Source organism: Podarcis muralis, chromosome 13, assembly GCF_964188315.1.
Source record: "Podarcis muralis chromosome 13, rPodMur119.hap1.1, whole genome shotgun sequence".
Taxonomy (NCBI): Eukaryota; Metazoa; Chordata; class Lepidosauria; order Squamata; family Lacertidae; genus Podarcis; species Podarcis muralis.
This window is the reverse complement of record NC_135667.1, coordinates 12,035,423-12,056,245: the sequence shown is the minus strand read 5'-3', so window position 1 is coordinate 12,056,245 and position 20,823 is coordinate 12,035,423. Positions and strand designations below refer to the sequence as shown.

General features: G+C 41.6%; 1 protein-coding gene across 1 annotated transcript; it reads left to right on the top strand.

Moving 5' to 3' along the window:
- Window positions 1-1,461: 1,461 nt before the first annotated feature.
- Window positions 1,462-20,091, top strand: LOC114583391 (vomeronasal type-2 receptor 26-like). The gene is made up of 12 exons (XM_077918060.1): window positions 1,462-1,497; window positions 2,668-2,780; window positions 4,080-4,371; window positions 5,103-5,963; window positions 8,683-8,910; window positions 9,060-9,186; window positions 10,555-10,654; window positions 11,295-11,586; window positions 12,903-13,890; window positions 16,156-16,364; window positions 18,274-18,400; window positions 19,190-20,091. Exons 1-12 carry the CDS (start codon window positions 1,462-1,464, stop codon window positions 20,089-20,091), a joined length of 4,275 nt encoding a protein of 1,424 aa, XP_077774186.1.
- Window positions 20,092-20,823: the final 732 nt, after the last annotated feature.

Sequence of the window (20,823 nt, the reverse complement as noted above, 5' to 3'; positions counted from 1 at the left end):
TTTTAAAGCAGCAGCCTCACTGCCAATTTCAGATGTCCTGAACCATCAGAGCTCAGCTGGCAGTCCCCTCCATGCCAAATGTTATCTGCCACAATGGGTTAGTTAATATACTATGAAATTCTATCAATTTCATTTGTAACGTAAGGCAGGTATACTCACTATGCTGCTTTAGATTCCTGCTGAGATCTCTCTTTTCTTTTCCCAACAGCAAGCCAAGTGGCTTTTAAGTGTTGCTGGTTCAACTTGTGTTATTGATAATTATTATATATTGTTTTATGCTTAGAACATGAATGGAGAACTTGTGGACCAGCCATAGGCAACACAGTCAGTGTAATGTAAAAACCACTTCCCAAAACCTAGCAGAATAAAGCAAAAGTTTGGTGCCCATTTCTGTGCTATTTGCTCCCAGAAAACAAACAGACTTTTTTTAAAACTGGGGAAATCGTGTGAGTTTTACATTGCAAGTTTCTTTTATTTCTGTTCTGAAGCAACCTTGAATGAATGATCCTTCAACACTTCATTCTCCCATGCTTTGTTCCTGCAGCCTTTTTTTCTTTCCTAGTTGGAGCCAGGTGATAGTCTATTGGCTGAGTGTTCAGTGGCTACTATCCCTACCCTTGAGGACCTTTTTCAAAACCAGGAAAATCGTGTTAGTTTTACGTTGCAAGTTTCTAGATTCAGGTAGATAGCTGTAGATAGCCGTGTTGGTCCAATGCAGTCGAAATAAATAAATAAATAAATAAATAAATAAATAAATAAATAAATAAATAAATAATGTCCAGTAGCACCTTAGAGACCAACTAAGTTTCTGGGTATAAGCTTTCATGTGCACACAATTCTTCAGTTACACTGAAACAGAAGTCACCAGACCCTTATACAGAATGGGAGGGTGAGGTGGGGTGGGTTTTTTCTCAGAAGGGTAGTAGGAGATGGGTGATTGACTCAATGGGTATGGTAAACCTGTTGACAACTGGTATCTGAAGAAGTGTTCATGCACACGAAAGCTCATACCAAGAGCTAACTTAGTTGGTCTTTAAGGTGCTACTGGAAGGAATTTTTTTTTTGTTTTGACTGTTGACAACTGTTAACGACTGTAATTACTCCTACAGGAAAAAGCATGAGATAGTATGCAGATAACCAAAATTAGTTTTAGCATATGTAATGAGACAAGAATCCAATATCTCTATTCAAACCAGGTCTCTCCATCGTTTTCAGTTTTGTAATAAGTTGTAATTCAGCAACTTCTCTTTCAAGTCTATTTCTGAAATTATTTTGTAACAAGACAGCTGCTTTGAGATCCTGTATTGAATGTCCTGGGAGACTGAATTTTTCTCCTACTGGCTTCTCTGTCTTGTGATTTCTGATGTCAGATTTATGTCCATTTATCCTTTGGTGTAGGGTTTGGCCTGTTTGTCCAATACAGGAGCGGAAGGGCACTGCTGGCATTTGATGGCATACACAATGTTAGAAGATGAGCGATTAAATAAGCCTGAGATGGTATGTTTTTGGGCCCAGTGATGTTGTTGGGCCAGTGATGGGTGTATGTGGTAGCAAAGTTGGCATCTGGGTTTATTGCAGGCCAGTGTCCATGTTAAGTCTGGTTGCTGTATTATTGTGGGTGAGGAGTTGTTTAAGATTGGGTGGCTGTCTGTAGGCAATGAAAGGTCTTCCTCCCAGAGCTTTTTCTCTTTTGGGTCTGTCTTGCAGCAAGTTAAGACAGACTCAAAAGAGAAAATAACAGAACACCACTAGAAATCACATACAGCTCCCAAGTAAAAACAGTTCAACACAACATCAGAGATTTACAACCTCTCCTAGACAGTGACAGTTCTCTTTCTCAAGCTCTTTTATTGCCTACAGACAGACACATTCAGATGATCACATTCAACATTTTGATAGCTATGTTCTACATATGGAATTGCTGGGCCTGGCACAATCACATCGAATGCTGGGTCTATGCTGCTTGTGATACATACAGTGGCAGGAAGGAGACCATTGCCCAAGTGTCCTGCTCTAGTCCTATTTGCTGAATGGGTTTTTTGCCTCCAAAATCTCCACTTTCCAAAAATGCGTTGCAAACAATATTCTGGTTCTGATGCAGTCTGGGTAAAAAGAAGTTAGCAATGCAAATTCCTGTATCACTTGCTGCCCCAATGAGGAGAACGGGAAGCAACGTCCGCTGGGATGTGATAAGCATGTTTTCCTCTGCCATGTCTCAGAGAACCTGCAATTCTGAGTAAGATGTTATCTCCTCTGTAATGATCAAGTTCATCACAATTTATTCCACTACATTTTCAAATCTCAGCGGACCTCTGATAACCACAGGAAAACAACTAGCAGGACATAACACAACCATTAATATAGACTTTTCCATGAAGAAACAGGACTAGTGAGAATCAGCATTTTGTAAGACAGACTATCGCTGATACTTTTCACTGAATAAGCCTTCACTGCAATAAGTCCAATGGATCTCCATTCAAATCAGACTGTGCTGCTCAAGGACATGTGAATGTTGATATGGAAATAGAGAAAATGACATTCAGTAAGACATTTTCATGGGTGAAGATATTGTTCTTTGTGTGGCTATCAGTTTTGCTGCCTCTGATGTCATGCAATACTCCTGTTAATAAATGCAACATCAACTACCCTCTCTCTGTTCGTCACAAGTATTATCAGTCAGGAGACCTCATCATTACAGGCATCGTTTCTCAGTTCTACATTTTTTCTGATGAAATAACCTTTGAACGACATCCTTCTGATGAACGCTTTAATGATTATTTGTAAGAATTTCATTTCTTCTTCATCTTCTTCTTCTTTAAAAAAACAGATATACCGTACATCTGTAAAAATAATTCTTTTTTTACAATTCCACCTTTCCACGGATGCAATCTAGGTTCCCAGTATATCAGCTCTGTACTCTTCCTTATGAATGGTCACTGTACCCCCTCCTATTAAAATCAAACAGGAGCATCCAATTTTGATACTTTGTAAAGCAACAAAAGCATTTTTAATTGTATTTATATATTTGTAAGAATACTTATAAACTGCCAACTCATAAAAATATAAAAACAGTGTGCATTGATATATTTAAAACATCATAAAACTATAAAATATTTATGCTAGTATATGCATTTTTATGCACATTACTTGGATACAGAAGTACACTATAAAATTTGGATATATTCAAAATTCAAATTATGTCGAGTTTTCAGTCCATATACTGTTCTGGAAACTGCAAATTAGGCATATAAATAAGAACAGTATTAAACTCATTCCCCTTCCTTAAAAGTGTTTCTTCGCCTCTGAACTGTGGCCATATAATATTTTTGTGCAGTACACTAATTAAACGTATTGTTATAGATTTTGGGGGGACCCCCACTAAACCCAAAAATTATTAAATGGTAGGATTTTTATTATTTGGGATGTGAAGCAAGAAATACAAGCTGCAGAGAAATTCCTAAACCAGCCTATGCAAAACGACCTGGCCAAGTTAGGGTCATTAAGGAACAATACAGGGTCATTGAGGGTCATGGGCAATACAAGAGAACTGTGTCCCCGTCCCCGTCCCCCAACCCTGAGGTGTGAACAAAGACAGGGTGTGTGTGTGTTGGAAGGTTGTCCGGGTAACTGGGTGTGAGGTGACAGGAAAAGAGAGCTTTTAGCAAGGTGTGCTGTGAAGAAGAAGGCAGAGAAAAGGACTGGGGTCCATCTTGGGGTGGCTGGCTGAAGGCCGGCTTGGAAAGATGCCTTGGACTCCAAGGCTGCAGTGTTGTGGGGGACAATGCCCTCTGCAAATGACCATGCTGTAAGATCTGGACTCCCTCCATGCACACTGAAGGTTTAAATAGGGGAATAAACCATATTTATGAGAAGCTATGATATTCTCCTCCATATTTCAGTTCTCCAAAGGAACACAGACCCTTGGTGAGGGCATGGAACCCCCTTTAATCTTCCTACCGCTTGGCAGAGAAAGAGGGAGGCACCCAATGCTCGTAACAATAAATAGATATGATACATACTTATAAATGCCTTATTCTGGAGAAGATGATCTATGATGCACACTTTGCCTTTCTTTGCAGAATGTTGCTTCAGAGCTACCAGCACATTGTAGCCTTGGTATTTGCTGTAAAAGAGATTAATGACAATCCGCAGCTCTTATCTAATATAACCCTGGGATTCCACATCTACAATAGCTATTTCAGTGCAAGCTGGACTTATCATGCCTCAATGCAACTTCTTTCTGCACATGGAAAATGCATCCCTAACTTCAAGTGTGACACCCAGTACAATCCCGTAGCAGTCATTGGGGGACCCAGTTTTGATGTTGGTGTTCACATGGCAGCTAATCTGTGTATTTACAAGATTCCCCAGGTAAGATGTGCTCATGAGAGTTTATTAATACATCTCTTTTTGTGGTTTGCGGATATAAAATTGTATTATACAAACAGAAAGGCAGAGCTTTCCAAATTTTCCATGTTGGAAAGTTCATCATTTTGCAACAAAATAATTCAGTTTTACTAGGAAACCGGAGGTAAAACCAACCTCTTATAAGAGATATGGACACATATCATGCAACACACCTACACCATGCAGCCAACTCACTAACCTATTGTGACACACAGTTTGGAAAGCTCTGCAGAAAGGCATAACTTGCATGCTGCAGTTAATCATGAAATAGGGGGAAAGGTTTATTGATTCATATGATTTTTTTATTTAAAAAATATCCTGTATACATATGCTACTGTTTAACAATGGTCAAACAGTTCTTTCTACAACCTTGGGTCATCTTGCAGTCATATGAACTTTCCCATTCACTGACTTATTTGGAGGAACCCCTCCTGGTGGTTACATGTTCTGCAATGGTCTATTTTCATGTTCTCCATAGTAGAAACTTTGTTATTGAATCTGTTTCATTCAGGTAAAAACATATGGGTGACTTTTTACACAGTGTATGACTGGAATCATTGTTAATATGGGACATGTGCAGCCAACCATAATTTTTTTTCTGCTTTCACTGTTATCAGGAAATCATATCTGTATAATTTAATGTGGAAATAAATGCTCATGCTCTCCTTCTCGGCCACACTTTTTCTTTTACTTAGCTTACCTATGGTGCTACTCCAAAAATAAATGATGTAACTGAAACTGTTTTCTTCCACCGGATGTTTCCAAATGAAAACCATCAATGTAGGGGAATCCTCCAATTGTTGCTGTTTTTTAGCTGGACGTGGATTGGAGTAATTTGCTCTCAGAATGATGAGACTGGAGAAAGATTTGTAAATGTCATACTTCCCCTCTTTTCCTTGAATGGGATCTGCTTTGACTTCATAGTAAGATTCCCCAACCTATCCTTTTCCAGTGGCATTATAAATATGTCGAAAGAGGTGAATAAGGGTAATCAAGTTATAATGGAAAGCACTGCCAATGTGTTTATCTTGCATGGTGATGTTAAGAATATTATCATGTTGACAACACTACTTTACATGTTTGAATTGAATATGCCAGTGAAGTTAAGTGGACAGGTCTGGATTATGTTAGCCCAGATGGACTTCTCATCAGTTGGGCATCAAAGTAGATGGAAAGCAAACTTCATTGATGGCTCTTTATCCTTTGCAATTCATTCTCAAGAGTTGTTAGGATTCCAGAAATTTCTTCAGATGAGAAATCCAGTTGCAGATTCAGAAGATGGCTTTATCAGGGATGTCTGGCAATATGCATTCAAATGCCTTTTCCCCAACTCTGAGACAGATGGTCAAGATATGGAATTATGCACTGGATACGAGAAGCCAGAGACTCTTTCTGAGCCTCTTTTTGACCCAAACATAAGTGGCAACAGCTATAGCATCTACAATGCTGTCTATGCTTTGGCCCATGCTTTGCATGCCATGCATTCATCCCAAGTTAAACACAGACCAATGGTGGGTGGAAGTAACTGGAAGCTTCTGAATCACCATCCATGGCAGGTAACCATTTGAACAGGTGAAAACAAGAGCAGTCACTATTATATCGCTCAGATTCGGGAAGAAGTAGACTCCACCGTGGGAGCAGGGCCGGGGCGGGAGAGTGCTAGAGTTCTGTCTAGTCAAGTTGAGTGGGATCAATTCCAATCTGTTACCTCCGAGGATGTGGACAGGCTGCTTGGACGAGTGAAACCAACCACCTGTCTCCTGGATCCTTGCCCATCCTGGCTTATAAAAGCTAGCCGGGAAGGACTGGGCAATGGGCTTCGTGGGGTGGTGAATGCTTCCCTCCATGAGGGAGCCTTCCCAGACCCGCTGAAAGAGGCGGTTATTAAACCGCTTCTTAAAAAACCATCTTTAGATGCGGCCACGATGGCCAACTATCGCCCAGTCTCAAATCTTCCATTCCTGGGCAAGGTGATTGAGCACGCCTGGAAGAAGCGGACCATTTGGATCCCTTCCAGTCGGGATTCAGGCCTCATCATGGGACTGAAACTGCCTTGGTCGCACTGGTTGATGATCTCCGGCGGGCTAGGGACAAAGGTGAGAGCTGTTTCCTAGTTCTGCTGGATCTCTCAGCGGCGTTTGATACCATCGACCATAGCATCCTTCTGGACCGTCTTGAGGGGCTGGGAGCTGGGGGCACTGTTATACAGTGGTTCCGCTCCTTCCTCCTGGGCCGTGTTCAGAAAGTGGTGGTGGGGGATGAGTGTTCAGACCCCTGGGCTCTCACTTGTGGGGTGCCTCAGGGTTCTGTCCTCTCCCCCATGCTTTTCAACATTTACATGCAGCCGCTGGGAGAGATCATCAGGAGGTTTGGGCTGGGTGTTCATCAGTATGCGGATGATACCCAGCTCTACCTCTCTTTTAAATCAGAACCAGTGAAGGCGGTGAAGGTCCTGTGTGAGTGTCTGGAGGCGGTTGGAGGATGGATGGCGGCTAACAGATTGAGGTTGAATCCTGACAAGACAGAAGTACTGTTTTTGGGGGACAGGAGGCGGGCAGGTGTGGAGGATTCCCTGGTCCTGAATGGGGTAACTGTGCCCCTGAAGGACCAGGTGCGCAGCCTGGGAGTCATTTTGGACTCACAGCTGTCCATGGAGGCACAGGTCAAATCCGTGTCCAGGGCAGCTGTTTACCAGCTCCATCTGGTACGTAGGCTGAGACCCTATCTGCCTGCGGACTGTCTCGCCAGAGTGGTACATGCTCTGGTTATCTCCCACTTGGACTACTGCAATGCACTCTACGTGGGGCTACCTTTGAAGGTGACTCGGAAACTACAACTAATCCAGAATGCGGCAGCTAGACTGGTGACTGGGAGCGGCCGCCGAGACCATATAACACCGGTCTTGAAAGACTTGCATTGGCTCCCAGTACGTTTCCGAGCACAATTCAAAGTGTTGGTGCTGACCTTTAAAGCCCTAAACGGCCTCGGTCCAGTATACCTGAAGGAGCGTCTCCACCCCCATCATTCTGCCCGGACGCTGAGATCCAGCGCCGAGGGCCTTCTGGCGGTTCCCTCATTGCGAGAAGCAAAGCTACAGGGAACCAGGCAGAGGGCCTTCTCGGTAGTGGCGCCCACCCTGTGGAACGCCCTTCCAGCAGATGTCAAAGTGATAAATAACTACCTGACATTCAAGAGACATCTTAAGGCAGCCCTGTTCAGGGAAGTTTTTAACATGTGATATTTTATTGTATTTTTGGTTTTTATGGAAGCCGCCCAGAGTGGCTGGGGAGGCCCAGCCAGATGGGCGGGGTATAAATAATAAATTATTATTATTATTATTATTATATTGATAGAACTCAGTATGCCTGTCTTACATATATCACTCTTCCTCTCTGTTAAATCTGCATGTGATGGCTGAACACTGTTACCTTTGATTTATCACCCATTTCACAACAGCTAGTATCATTGTGGATTTGATTAGCTGGTCATTCTGGAAGGGTATAACTTAATGGCAAAGTTGCATGTTGTTACAAACACATGATAACATTTACAATTAGTGTTTGTTTGTTTGTTTGTTTGTTTGTTTGTTTGTTTTAAGCAAGTTATCAAAACATTGGGATCAGGTTGGGAGTTGCAGCATGTGGAGTGGGCTTAATGCTAAATTTGTTCCTAAGTATTTCTAGTCTTCTAAATGCATAAAATGAACTTTGCTGGTGTATGTAGTTCAGCATCCAATATCCTACAATAGCCAATCAGATACCTACTGAAAGTCTACCAGTAGATCAACAGTCCACTCCTACTGCTGCCCATGATATTCTGAGGCACTGTGACTCTGAACCCCGAAGTAGTATATAGCCATTATGAGAAGGCTTATTTGAAACCTTGTGCACCACAAATTTTGTCATGTCCCCTTTTAAAGTTTTTCCAGTGGTGGTCAATAACCAAAATTTTATGATTATGAATTATTTTGTATTTGCGGAGGAAATGCTTGTGCTTATCTGTCCTGAATATCACAACATTCAACTTTATTAGTTGACTCGGGCTTTTAATGATATGAATGAGGAAGGGAGGGGGGAAGTATCTCTATCTTTTAAAAAATATATATTACTACTGTTTCTGTTGCCCAAGATCCTCAATAAAGGTTGATTACAAATAATAATAATAATAATAATAATAATAATAATAATAATAATAATAATATAAAAAGACAACACAGTTAGTGGTCAAGGTATACTCAAACCACTTGGATCATAATTATGCATGTGTTTTTTTAAGGTCCACCAGTATCTCAGGAGAGTCTCATTTAATAACAGTGTGAATGAAGTAGTTTATTTTGACCAAAATGGGGAAATAGGAGCTGGATTTGATATTATAAACTGGATTGTATTCCCCAACCAGTCCTTTCTTAAAGTCAAAATTGGAAGGATAGACCCACAGGCTGCTCCTGATAAAGTGTTCAACATTTGTGAGGATTCTATTGTGTGGTCTAAGAGTTTCAACCAGGTAAGGTCTATGTGTCTTTTGGGGTGCATTGGACCATTATTTAAATATTCAATAGGATCTGGTTGTTGTTGTTGTTGCATTTTCAAAACAGAAAGGCAGATACATACTTTCTGAATCCTTAAACATTTCTCTCTTTCATGTATGAACAGGCAGTGCCCCTTTCCACATGTAATGACAATTGCCATTTGGGCTATCGTAAGACCAAGAAAGAAGGTGAACAATTTTGCTGCTACGATTGCCTCCCGTGTCCAGAAGGAAAGATCTCCAATGAAAAGGGTAAGAGAAGACTTTTCCAAAGCTTATCAGCTTATAGTCACCTGCCTTCTATCAAAAAGGTTGTTCAGAATCCTAAAGGGGTAGTGTGTGCTGACAAAAGGTTACAATAGGATACACCTAGTGATATGTTCATGCTTAACAAATAGTGGTCAGTTCAACAGCTTGGAGGAAATAATGAAAAATATCATACTCTAACCAAACTAAGTGGAAATTTATCTCTTCAAATCCCTATATGAAATTATCTGACACCTGGTTTCAAACTAATGAACAACTATGCATAGATTCTGGGTGTTAATTTTATTTATTTTATTTGCATATTTATAACTACACTTTCAAAGAAAATATAACAAATCAGTGTTCAACATACAACGCATTAATAAGCACCAGAAACATATTAATAAGAGATGGTTGGATTGAAAAATAATAATAATATAACAATAATAATTTATAAATTATATCCCGCCCATCTGGCTGGGTTTCCCCAGAAACTCTGGGTGGCTTCCACCAAGAGATTAAAAATACATTAAAACATCAGTCATTAAAAACTTCCCTAAACAGGACTGCCTTCAGATGTCTTCTAAACGTCAGATAGTTGTTTATTTCCTTGACATCTGATGGGAGGGTGTTCCACAGGGTGGGAGCCACTACCAAGAAAGCCCTCTGCCTGGTTCCCTGTAACTTTGCTTCTCGCAGTGAGGGAACTGCTAGAAGGTTAGTCTGAGACATAGTTGTTGGTGTAAGATAACTCAGTGAGCTTCAAGGCTGATAGGACATTTCTTTTAGGATAGACACAGTTCTAAACACCTCTAGTCTAACACGACTACAGTGCATTTGCTCTCCAGTAAGAGAGGCAGCTTCAGTGCTTGTCTAGCTGTCCTTTTCATTTCCTACAATCCTCTTACGCAGTGTTTCTCTGAGGCCTTGTAGGTTAAAATGGTGTCCCATGAGATGGGTTGTAACAGTGTAGGAGGGTGCCCAACGATAGGCCCTGCCAGAGGGCTGTTTGCCAAGGAACCTTCCAACCCAATCACACCCTGCCACCACAGGGATGAGATCAGCATCCTGTTGAGATATGAGAGTTCTGTGTTGTCTACAATGGCTCATAGAGCATGCTATAGCCAAGAGATGATTATCCTCCCTGTAATTATTCAATCAACTAGGATTGTGCCTAATCTTCTCCTTAGATAATTCCACTAGCAACTAGCAAACTATAAGTAATGAACTGATGCCTAGAGGCAAGATTTTCATGCAAGATGGTGGGGCTTGTGATGGTTGCGTTAGTGCTGATGCCTCAGGTATCATGCAATATTCATCTTGCTAACTGTACCATCAGCAGCCTTCCTATACTTCACAAGTATTATCTGCCAGGAGAGTTCCTCATTGCCGGCATCCTTTCTCAGATCTACATTTTCTCCAACCCGATAAGCTTCACTATGCATCCCTCTGAGGAACTGCTTGATCAGACTGTGTAAGCACTTATTTTGAGTCTTTCACCATGTCATCCTTCCAGATACTATTATCTAGCAAGTGAATACTGGCTTTACTTTCAATGTGATGCAAAATCACTTTAAATGCAATGCTGCAGCTCATTGTCCCCTCTTGCCAGAAAAACAGTGCATTATAGCCAACTAAGTCATAGAGCAGAGCATCTAAAACTAATAGAGAGAAGTCTACTCTGATGATGACTAATGTTGGCTATTAACCTATTCCATCCACCCTGAAGCTATATCACTGCTATTATTACAATTGCTGCTAGTAGCAGGAGTACTAGTGCTACCAGTAGAATTGATGGTAGTAGTAGTAGATTTAGCTAGCATCCTGCAATCATAGATCAATTTACCCCATTGATTCCCTTGAAACCCTGCAGTCCATAGTTACATTCCATGGTAGTTTTCTTGCTCAGTGCAGGTATGAGGTTTCCTATAATAAATGATATATACTGAGTTCTAACTATCGCACCAAAACATGCCGGACACACACACACACACACACACACACACACACACACACAGCCTTGGATAGTAATATTTATTTATATATTGAATTGAAATGAAATGCGGCAAGTAGCATATTCTAAAAGTGATGCAGCCTGCAACTCTTCATTCTAGGATCTTGACACAGAACTACCAGCACATCTTGGCCTTGTTATTTGCTATAAACGAGATCAATGAAAACCCCTTGATTTTACCAAATGTCACATTAGGCTTGAACATCTTCAATAGCCATTTCAGTCCAAGCTGGACCTATCTTGCCTCACTGGAGCTGCTCTCCACACAAGACAGGTCAGTCCCCAACTATAAATGTGATGGTCGGGACAATACAATAGCAGTCATTGGTGGACCTGAGGCTGAGATAGGTTTCCACATGGCAACCATCCTGAGCAACTACAAGATCCCCCAGGTAAGATGTGTGCATGAAATGTGGGAGCTGAACAAGCCATTGACTCTTCTCTTTCCTTTTAGTTATGGCTCTGTAACACTGAGCTGGTTAGCTTTGCTGGTTAGAGTGTGATGTTACATGTTCAATCTCATTAGGAGCCAACTGAATCTTAGGGGAAGGATGCCATCTTAGTATCAGTTTTCAGGCAGAATGTTTCAGCCATATCCAGGTAGGGATGGAAAAGGACTTATGCCTGAAACCCTGGAGAGCTGCTGTCAGTTAGTGTAGACAATACTGTATTACAATATTGGCACTGAGTTGTAAATTAATTCCAAGCAAGCAGCTCTGGTTTTATCTATACTGTCATTTAACATGGATAGTAAGCTTTCTGTACCTTCATTAATTCTCTGTTGTCTATATCACATTCTCCTCCAAATCACTGCCTTCCCAAAGTTTCCCTTCCCTACATTCATATTTTCTCATGCCATCTCCTTTTGGAGTACCCCTTGTGTGAGAAAATATGGACTAAAGGAGGGGAATGTGTTGCAACGAGAAAGTCATATGGACAGCAGAGGTTTATTGGAGGTACAGGAAGTTTGCTATCCACAATAAATGACAGTATGGATGAGCCCTCAGTGGTGTTAGGAAATTATTTTGACTTTGTGTCTGTGGAAAGCTGGCTGAAGAAGTTCCATTATGATATAGGATTTAATCCCTTTGGGTCTGTACCATCTCATCAAGCAGACCCTGAATGCAAGTATTCTTAGAATCTCCTACTGTAAACTTGTAAGAACCACACAGAGATTTTATGAAAGGCAGTACAGAAATGTTTTAAGATAAATAAAATAGTCAATCAACACCTGGTGAGCACTGATTTGGGGATGACTGTTCTATGGAGTAAAGGACATATTTGCCAAAAGTGTAGTTTTGGTATCTCATCACAATAAGAAAGATGAAGAAATGTTTGAATTCTCCTTATTGCATAAGTTGTTATTAACCCAAAGAAAATATAGCCACGTTCCTTGCTGTGGCCATCAAAACAAGGGAACAATTACTGAAGGCAGTATGAGTGCTGAATCAAAATAGCATGCACTTCTTAACTATAGTTGTTCATGGATTTTGTTATAATCCCATTTTAAAAGGCACAACGTGTGTGCTTGTACCTTATATTTTTTTCTCTTCTGTGTTCATTGAAATGTGGATTGGAGCTTTGCTGGCGTGTGGGGACAAACACTGCATTACTGTTTGGCAATTTTATTGGTTAGTATGCATTTACAGAGAAACTTCAGTATGGAAATAAGCTTGTCATCTTTCCCACCCTCTGTTATTTTCTATAGTTCACATATGGTTCTGCTCCTGCGATAAATGACCAGAATCAAGGAGCTTTCTTTCACTGGATGTTTCCAGATGGGTCCTATCAATATCGGGGCATTTTTCAGTTACTGCAGCACTTCCAATGGACATGGGTTGGAGTGCTTTTTCAGGATGATGACAATGGAAATAAGTTTGTACAGGATGTGCTTCCTGTGTTTTCTCAGAGTGGTATATGCTTTGACTTTATAGAAAGATTCCCAGCAATAGCTTTTTACTGTGATTTTGATCAATTGGTAAATGAAACAGTTGCAACACTTAAGGTCATCATGGGAGCAACAGCCAATGTATTGGTCTTACACAGTGAAATCCAGGGCTTGATGACTTTGAGGATGTTGCTCCAGTTTTCAGAATATGAAGGGCTGCCAACAAAGACCAAAGTCTGGATCATGACAGCCCCAATGGATTTCACATCAGTCAACATACAAAGACTGTGGAATATAGACTTCCTCCATGGTGCTATGTCCTTTGCAGTTCACTCAAATGAGGTGTTGGGCTTCCAGAAATTTATTCAAAACCAAAGCCCTACCTCAAGAAAGCAAGATGGATTCATCCAAATCTTCTGGGAGCAGACATTTAACTGTTTGTTCCCCGACTCGAAGACAGATAAGCAGTTTGAGAAAAATTGCACTGGGGAGGAGCAGCTGGAAACTCTTCCTGCATCTGTTTTTGAAATAGGCATGACTGTCCACAGCTATGGTATTTACAATGCTGCCTATGCTCTGGCTCATGCTTTTCATGCCATGCAGTTATCCGAATTTAAACATAGAAGACAAGGAAAGCAAAAGCTTCTGAATCAACAGCTGTGGCAGGTAACATCATGGACAGATGAATGCAAAAGAGCTCATAATGTTTGTGGGTTCATGGGCAGTCAAAGCCAAAGTAGTGCCCTGAAGGTGTGGTGGAACTCTAGCTTCCATCAGCCCCAGTCAGCATGTCCAATAGCCAGGGATGGTATGTTAGAGTCCAACACCATCTGGAGGGGCACAACATTGGCTACCTTTGTCTTGTAATGTTGTCTACCAAAATGTACTTTTGTCATGAGATCCCTTTCTCATCAGTTTATTGATATTCCTCTTCACAGTAAGACGACAGTGATGATCATGGTTGTTTTGGTTAACATCCCTAATCAGTATATGCCAATATTATAAAACTCACGATTTTGGGAAGATTTCAACATTGTTCTATGTTGATTGTTCTGTCCGGGCAATCATTTTGGCTTGCCAAATGGAACTATCATCCATCTCCTCTCCCCTTGCACTGCTCTGAGGGTTCTCCTGCCCTCTAGAGCTAATTTGGGGATATGGAGGAGGAAAGCCCTGTTACGCAAGCAAATGTCCTTGTGTCAGCTTCTGATGATGGAACTCATTAGTTGAATCCCACCCATTATTTATTGGTAAGAGATATAATGATTAGTTAATGAATATGTATTGCATGAAGGGAATCACACTGTTCTTACAACTCACTAAAAGTGGTCTCAATGGTAGAGCATCTGCTGGTGAAGATTTAAGATTCAATGCCCAGCATCTCCAGATAGGGTTGGGAGACACCCAAATCTGAAACTTTGGAAAGCCATTGCAAGTCAGTGTAAAAAAAGCTGAACTAGATAGAGCAATGCTCTGACACAGGCAGCTTCCTGTGTTCTTATATGCTCAGCTCCTGAGCCTCCATTCATTTCTATATTGCCTCTTTTTGATGAGAGAAAGAATTCTGTGCATCTTTACTATGACTCTGGATTTGTTGATTTTTTTAAAAAAGAACTCTCTCTGTGTGTTTAAGTATAGAAGCCAGCTTTTTTAGGATAGCTGTGCCATGTTTTATCCTTTGAAGCCATTTTTTTAATGCTATGGTAGCCCTTTAATTCAAATAGGGAACCCCACTACTTCAAAGATCAAATTGTTCTTCTAGTGTGCTAAAGAGTGTGCAGGTGTGTATGCTATGCCATTGTTGTATATTGGAACTGAGTATGTAACTATTACTACTAGTAGTAGCCTACATATAATTTTTAAAAAGATCAGAAATAAATGTATTCTCTCTAATTTTGTGTCCTGCTCCCATGGCAGCCATTTTGTGACTGGCACTCATAGTACATCCTCAAAATTAGAAATGTGTGCTAGTCCAAAAAAGGTTGGTTGAAAAAAGTTGCTGAATTGAGTTAAGCACCGTTTTAAAAAACCTAATATATTGCATAAGCAAACCTAAAAGTGTAAGCCTGAGCATTTTCTTGTTATGGCAATGGTTTATACACACACACAGGCTTCTCCTTTCAAGAAACCCATTTGGTATTCTGCCTTTTCTACTTCTGTTCTTTAAGAAGTGAGCTTAGTTGGAAAAGCTATTTCCCCTCATTCATTCTGCTATGCTAAGGGTAGCCAAGGGTACCCTGCAGATACTGTTGAACTTCAACTTCCGTCTGCCCCTGTCAGTATGATGGTGTTCATGAATAATGGGAGTAGTAGTCATCAACATCTGGAAAGCATCTTGGCTACCTCTATTATACCATTGGAATATATTCAGTAATTTATTTTCAGTAACAATAGTAGCTGAAAAGGAGCTGTTGCTAACTTCAACTCTTCCATATATTCTTCAAAAAGATATGTGTTGGAAGGTTTCTGGCAACACACACACATGGATTCAATTTAAAAAGTGTTAGATACTATCTAAATTAGAACTTACGGAAACTTTCCTTAAGTATTTCCAGAATGACATTTTCAGACTATTGTTATATCATCAGTGCCAGGGACAGAAGTGGCTTGTCGGGTGAAGTGGAGTTGCTACTTTAGATTCCCAGCAAATAGGTCACTGCTGCTTACCATGTGAGAGGGTGAGGAGGTTGGTGTGGTTCAAACACATCAGCAGGAGCAGTTTGTACCATAATGACCTCTCTGCTGCCTTCTCTCCCTCCCTCCTGCTGAGCAAGTGTCTTCACCTGCCAGGAAGCAGGTAAAAGCTCTGTCCCAGCTGATGAATCAATTCCAGGTTAAGTAGATTTGAATAGAATTGACGTTTATCCACTACCAATTGGTAGGCTATCAGGTGATCATAGGTACTTATTTGACATGCTATCTAAGGAGCAGATAGGACTAAAATATGTGGTGCCATAGCACAATTGAATAGTGAAACGTATTTTATGTATTTATTTTTTTCACAATAGAACGTCATGAATTTGAGAACTGTGTAATACTCTTTTTCTTTTTTAGCTCCACCACTTTCTGAAAGGTGTCTCATTTAACAACAGTGCAGGGGAAACTGTGTCCTTCAACCAAAAAGGGGAATTAGTAGCAGGATTTGATGTTATAAACTGGATCACTTTCATAAATGAGTCTTTCCTTAGAGTGAAAGTGGGTAGAATAGACCTGAAGGCTCCCCCTGCCAAAGTCCTCTTGCTTCAAGATGATGACATTGTCTGGCCCAGTAGCTTTAATCAGGTAATGACTGTGCATATTTCAACTTGAAAATATGTTTTCAGTAATAGAGCTCAATCGCCTATCGCCTGCTAAATGCTTTCAAGCATTATACCATTACAGGAATTAGCAACCTATAAACCTCCAACTTCCTGGGGCTGTTGGTAGCTGAAATTCAGAAATATCTGGACACTGATAGGTTCCCAATCCACAGTGCCCACCTATTTATAATCAATCAATCAATCAATCAATCAATTAATCAATTAATTTTGTGAACTTCATCCAAAGATCATTGGGAGGTTCACAACATGAAAAATACAAAACGAAAAGTCAAAATACATAATAAAACAAAGCACAAGCAAAACAAGCCATTAACTAACCACTAACATTTAAAAAAGGGACGCGGGTGGTGCTGTGGGTAAAACCACAGAGCCTAGGACTTGCCGATCGTCAGGTCGGCGGTTCGAATCCTCGCGGCGGGGTGCGCTCCCGTTGCTCGGTCCCAGCGCCTGCCAACCTAGCAGTTCGAAAGCACCCCCGGGTGCAAGTAGATAAATAGGGACCGCTTACTAGCGGGAAGGTAAACGGCATTTCCGTGTGCTGCGCTGGCTCGCCAGATGCAGCTTGTCATGCTGGCCACGTGACCCGGAAGTGTCTTTGGACAGCGCTGGCCCCCGGCCTCTTAAGCGAGATGGGCGCGCAACCCCAGAGTCGGACACGACTGGCCCGTACAGGCAGGGGTACCTTTACCTTTACCTTTAACATTTAAAAGTCAATGAATGTTAATCAGCCAAAGGCCTGGTTGAACATTCTCAACTGGCATCTAAAGATATGTAATGAAGGCACCAGGTGAGCATCCCTGGGGAGAGCATTCCACAAATGCGGAGCCACCGTAGAAAAGCCCTGTTCCTCTGTTGCTATTCTCTGGACCTCTTGTGGAAGAGGCACACAAATAAGGGCCTTAGGTGATGATTGCAGGGACCAGGTTGGTTTATATGGGGAGACGTATTGTAGTCCTAAGATGTTTAAGACTTTATAGGTCAAAACCAGCCTGAATGGGGCCTGGAAACTAATTGGCAGTCAATACAGTCAGGCCAGGATCAGTGTATGCTCAAAGAATTTGCGTGTCAAGGTCCTCCAGCCACCCCAGGAGAATAAAGACACAAGGACACATAATTTTAGGTTAAATGCTAATGGGCAAAATTTAGGCCACAACTTTATTGGTCACAGAATGTGAGTGGTATTGGCCTAGGCATTGGCATCAACAGATTATATCTGACTCCTGCCCGCCTTGCAGGAAGTCTGGTAAGGGCAAAACACCAGTAGGGGGAGCTCCGCCGATGCAGATCGACTCGAGCTCCCCTGGGTTCCTGCTGGGGTTGTGGCATGGCCCTAGCCCCTCCCCGGGCTTGACGAGATCCACACTCCCAGATTCCTTTAACGGAATACCCTTAAACAACCCCGATTGAAATGGATGTAGAAAATTAGTTTCCTCCTAGTGCCTGATTCTGGTCTGCAAACACCTGCTCAAGAACCCTGCCCAAGAAGGGGAGGTTGGCAACTGAACTGTAGTTACCTTATTGGCCCGAATATAAGCCGCCCTCCCCCCCCCCCCAAATTCCGATTGTGAAAAGTTAAAGTGTAGCTTATATTCGCAACCTTACGCCACTGGCAAAGTGGTGCTGCTCCCCCCAGAAAGCAGCCCTGGAGCATGGGGCAACAGCACCCATCCCGTCCAGGGCTCTCAAGCCTCCCCCAAGCCACTGAATTTTAAAGGTGCAGCTTATTTGTGGGTGTGGTTTATATTTGGGCCGATACAGTACTTATATTTTCTGAATCCAAAGATGATTTCTTGAGGAGTGGTTTAGATATTGCAATGCAAACCCCATAGAAGTATTGGATTATAAATTACTCTCTCCTCTTTTATGGACAGACACGGCCGCTTTCTTTGTGTAATGACAATTGTCGTTCAGGTTACAGAAGAAAAAAGAAGGAAGGGAAACAATTTTGCTGCTATGATTGTATTCCATGCCCTGAAGGGAAGATCTCAAACAAGAAGGGTAAGATTAGTCGTGTATAAAGCTTTTGAACTTTGTTGGCAGTGATCCTACATGTGCGTATTGCACATCATGCTGTACTGCAACTTTCCCCAGGCTGGTGTCCTCAATATATTTTGTACTACAACTTCCTTCAGTCACCTCTCAGTCTCCCAGCTCTCACCCAGGACTCCTCCCATTGAACCTGGCTTTCACTCAGGGCCCAAACAAATTCAGATATAATACCCAGAGTTCACAGTTTCAGGCAACAGGGTTGATGGCGCTCCCTCAGAATACCCACATCTGAATCCACATCTGAATCCCATTCAGCTTCTCTGCACACACCCTCTTTCAAAGTACAGCAAGTTTAGACTGGTAGGGTTCCCATGGGGTTGAACAGATGGCAAACAGGACACGCCTCAACTCATATTGCCCTCTTAATTTCCTGTTTTTTGTCAGGCTAGATGCACAGCTACCTACACACCAATACCTAATCAACAAGATGGGGAACAGGAACTACACATTCCAACCAGATGGCCCATGTTAGAATTCCCAGTTAGTGATAGTGAGCGGAAAACACATTTCTTCAGTTATGGGATTCTGTTTCTTATAGTCACTGTGTTCTAAAATGTCAGTTTTCTCCTGGGCCATCAATATGGCTTCTTTGAAATACAACTGAATGTGAATGACTCAATAACATATTTCAGATTTTAACCGGGGGAACAATAATGCAGGGCTTTCAAATAAGAATCCTTGATTATGCTTGTTTAAGAATTGTACAATATACAAGGCTGTAGAGAAATATTTTTTCAGATATGGATGACTGCATACTGTGCCATGGTGGACAATACCCAAATAATGACCGGGATTTATGCCTTCCAAAAGATATAAGCTTCTTGTCTTACGAAGAACCATTAGGGATGAGCACCTCCATTTTTGCTCTTATCTTTTCTTCCATCACAGTCTCGGTGCTTGGAATTTTCATAAAGCACAAAGACACTCCTATAGTCAAAGCCAACAACATAGACCTCACCTACACCCTCCTCATCTCTCTCCTATTCTCCTTCCTTTGCGTATTCCTATTCATTGGCCAGCCAGAGAAGTTGACGTGTCTTCTTCGACAACCTGCTTTTGGCATAATCTTCTCCATGGCTGTTTCTTGTATTTTGGCCAAAACCATCACTGTGGTGCTGGCTTTCATGGCCACAAAGCCGGGATCCAGTATGAGGAAATGGGTGGGGAAAGGATTGGCCATCTCCATTGTTCTGTGCTGCTTCATGATTCAAGCCACTATCTGCACTGTGTGGCTGGCAACGTCTCCTCCATTTCCAGATTCAGACATGCACTCAATGGCTAAAGAAATTATACTGGAATGTAATGAAGGCTCAGCCACCATGTTTTACTATGTTCTTGGTTTTATGGGTTTACTTGCCTTTGTCAGCTTCACTGTGGCTTTCCTAGCCAAGAAGTTACCCGACAGTTTTAATGAAGCCAAATTTATCACCTTCAGCATGTTGGTCTTCTGCAGTGTTTGGTTGTCCTTTGTTCCAACTTACTTGAGCACAAAAGGAAAATACATGGTGGCTGTGGAGATCTTCTCCATATTGGCCTCTAGTGCTGGATTACTAGGTTGCATCTTTTCCCCCAAATGCTACATAATAGTCGTGAGGCCTGATCTGAACAGCAAGGCACAGCTCATTAGAATAAAGCATTAAGGAACATAAAGGTCTGTGATCCTCATCTAGATAAAGTTATCTGTGACTATGTTGTTCCCCATAATGTTGGCAAGGGGGTCCCCTAACCCCTATGAATAATGGGGCATTTGGTAATGGTTACTTTAGTTACATCTCTTGGTAGAGAATTGGCATGATGCAGCCCCACCTCCTCTTAATCTGGCATTTCAAGATTACAAGACTCTGCCCATCCTTTCCCCCCCTAGCTGTGGTATGTTGTTGTTGTTGTCATTCCTAAATTTGCCACTGGAAGGGAGATTGTTCACATATTCTGAAGCATCATAGTGGATAATGCAGAATTAGCCGAACCAAAGTCTCAATGACATTCATCCAAGGTGAAGCAGAATAGAGTCTCCTACTCCTTTAGCCTTAACAGTCTCAACGGCTGTTAAGTTTAACAGCTGAAGAGTTTATGGCATTGACAGGGCCCCTCTGCACACTGTTCATGAGAGCAAACATGGTGCACATAGTTTATTTTAGGCACTTTATGTATTGAACTTAAACACATCCACTCCTTTAGATGTTAATCTACTGTGTACTACTTTACCCATTTCAAACCAACTGTATTTGAAGGCTGTTCTGCTTATTTGGCTGAGTGTGGGTCTACCAGCACCACTGATGTCACCAATCTGATGCATGAAGTCACAGGTGAGGTCACCAACACATTAGTAGCAGGAGATACTATCATGAGTTTGGGTGATTGACTTTAGCTAG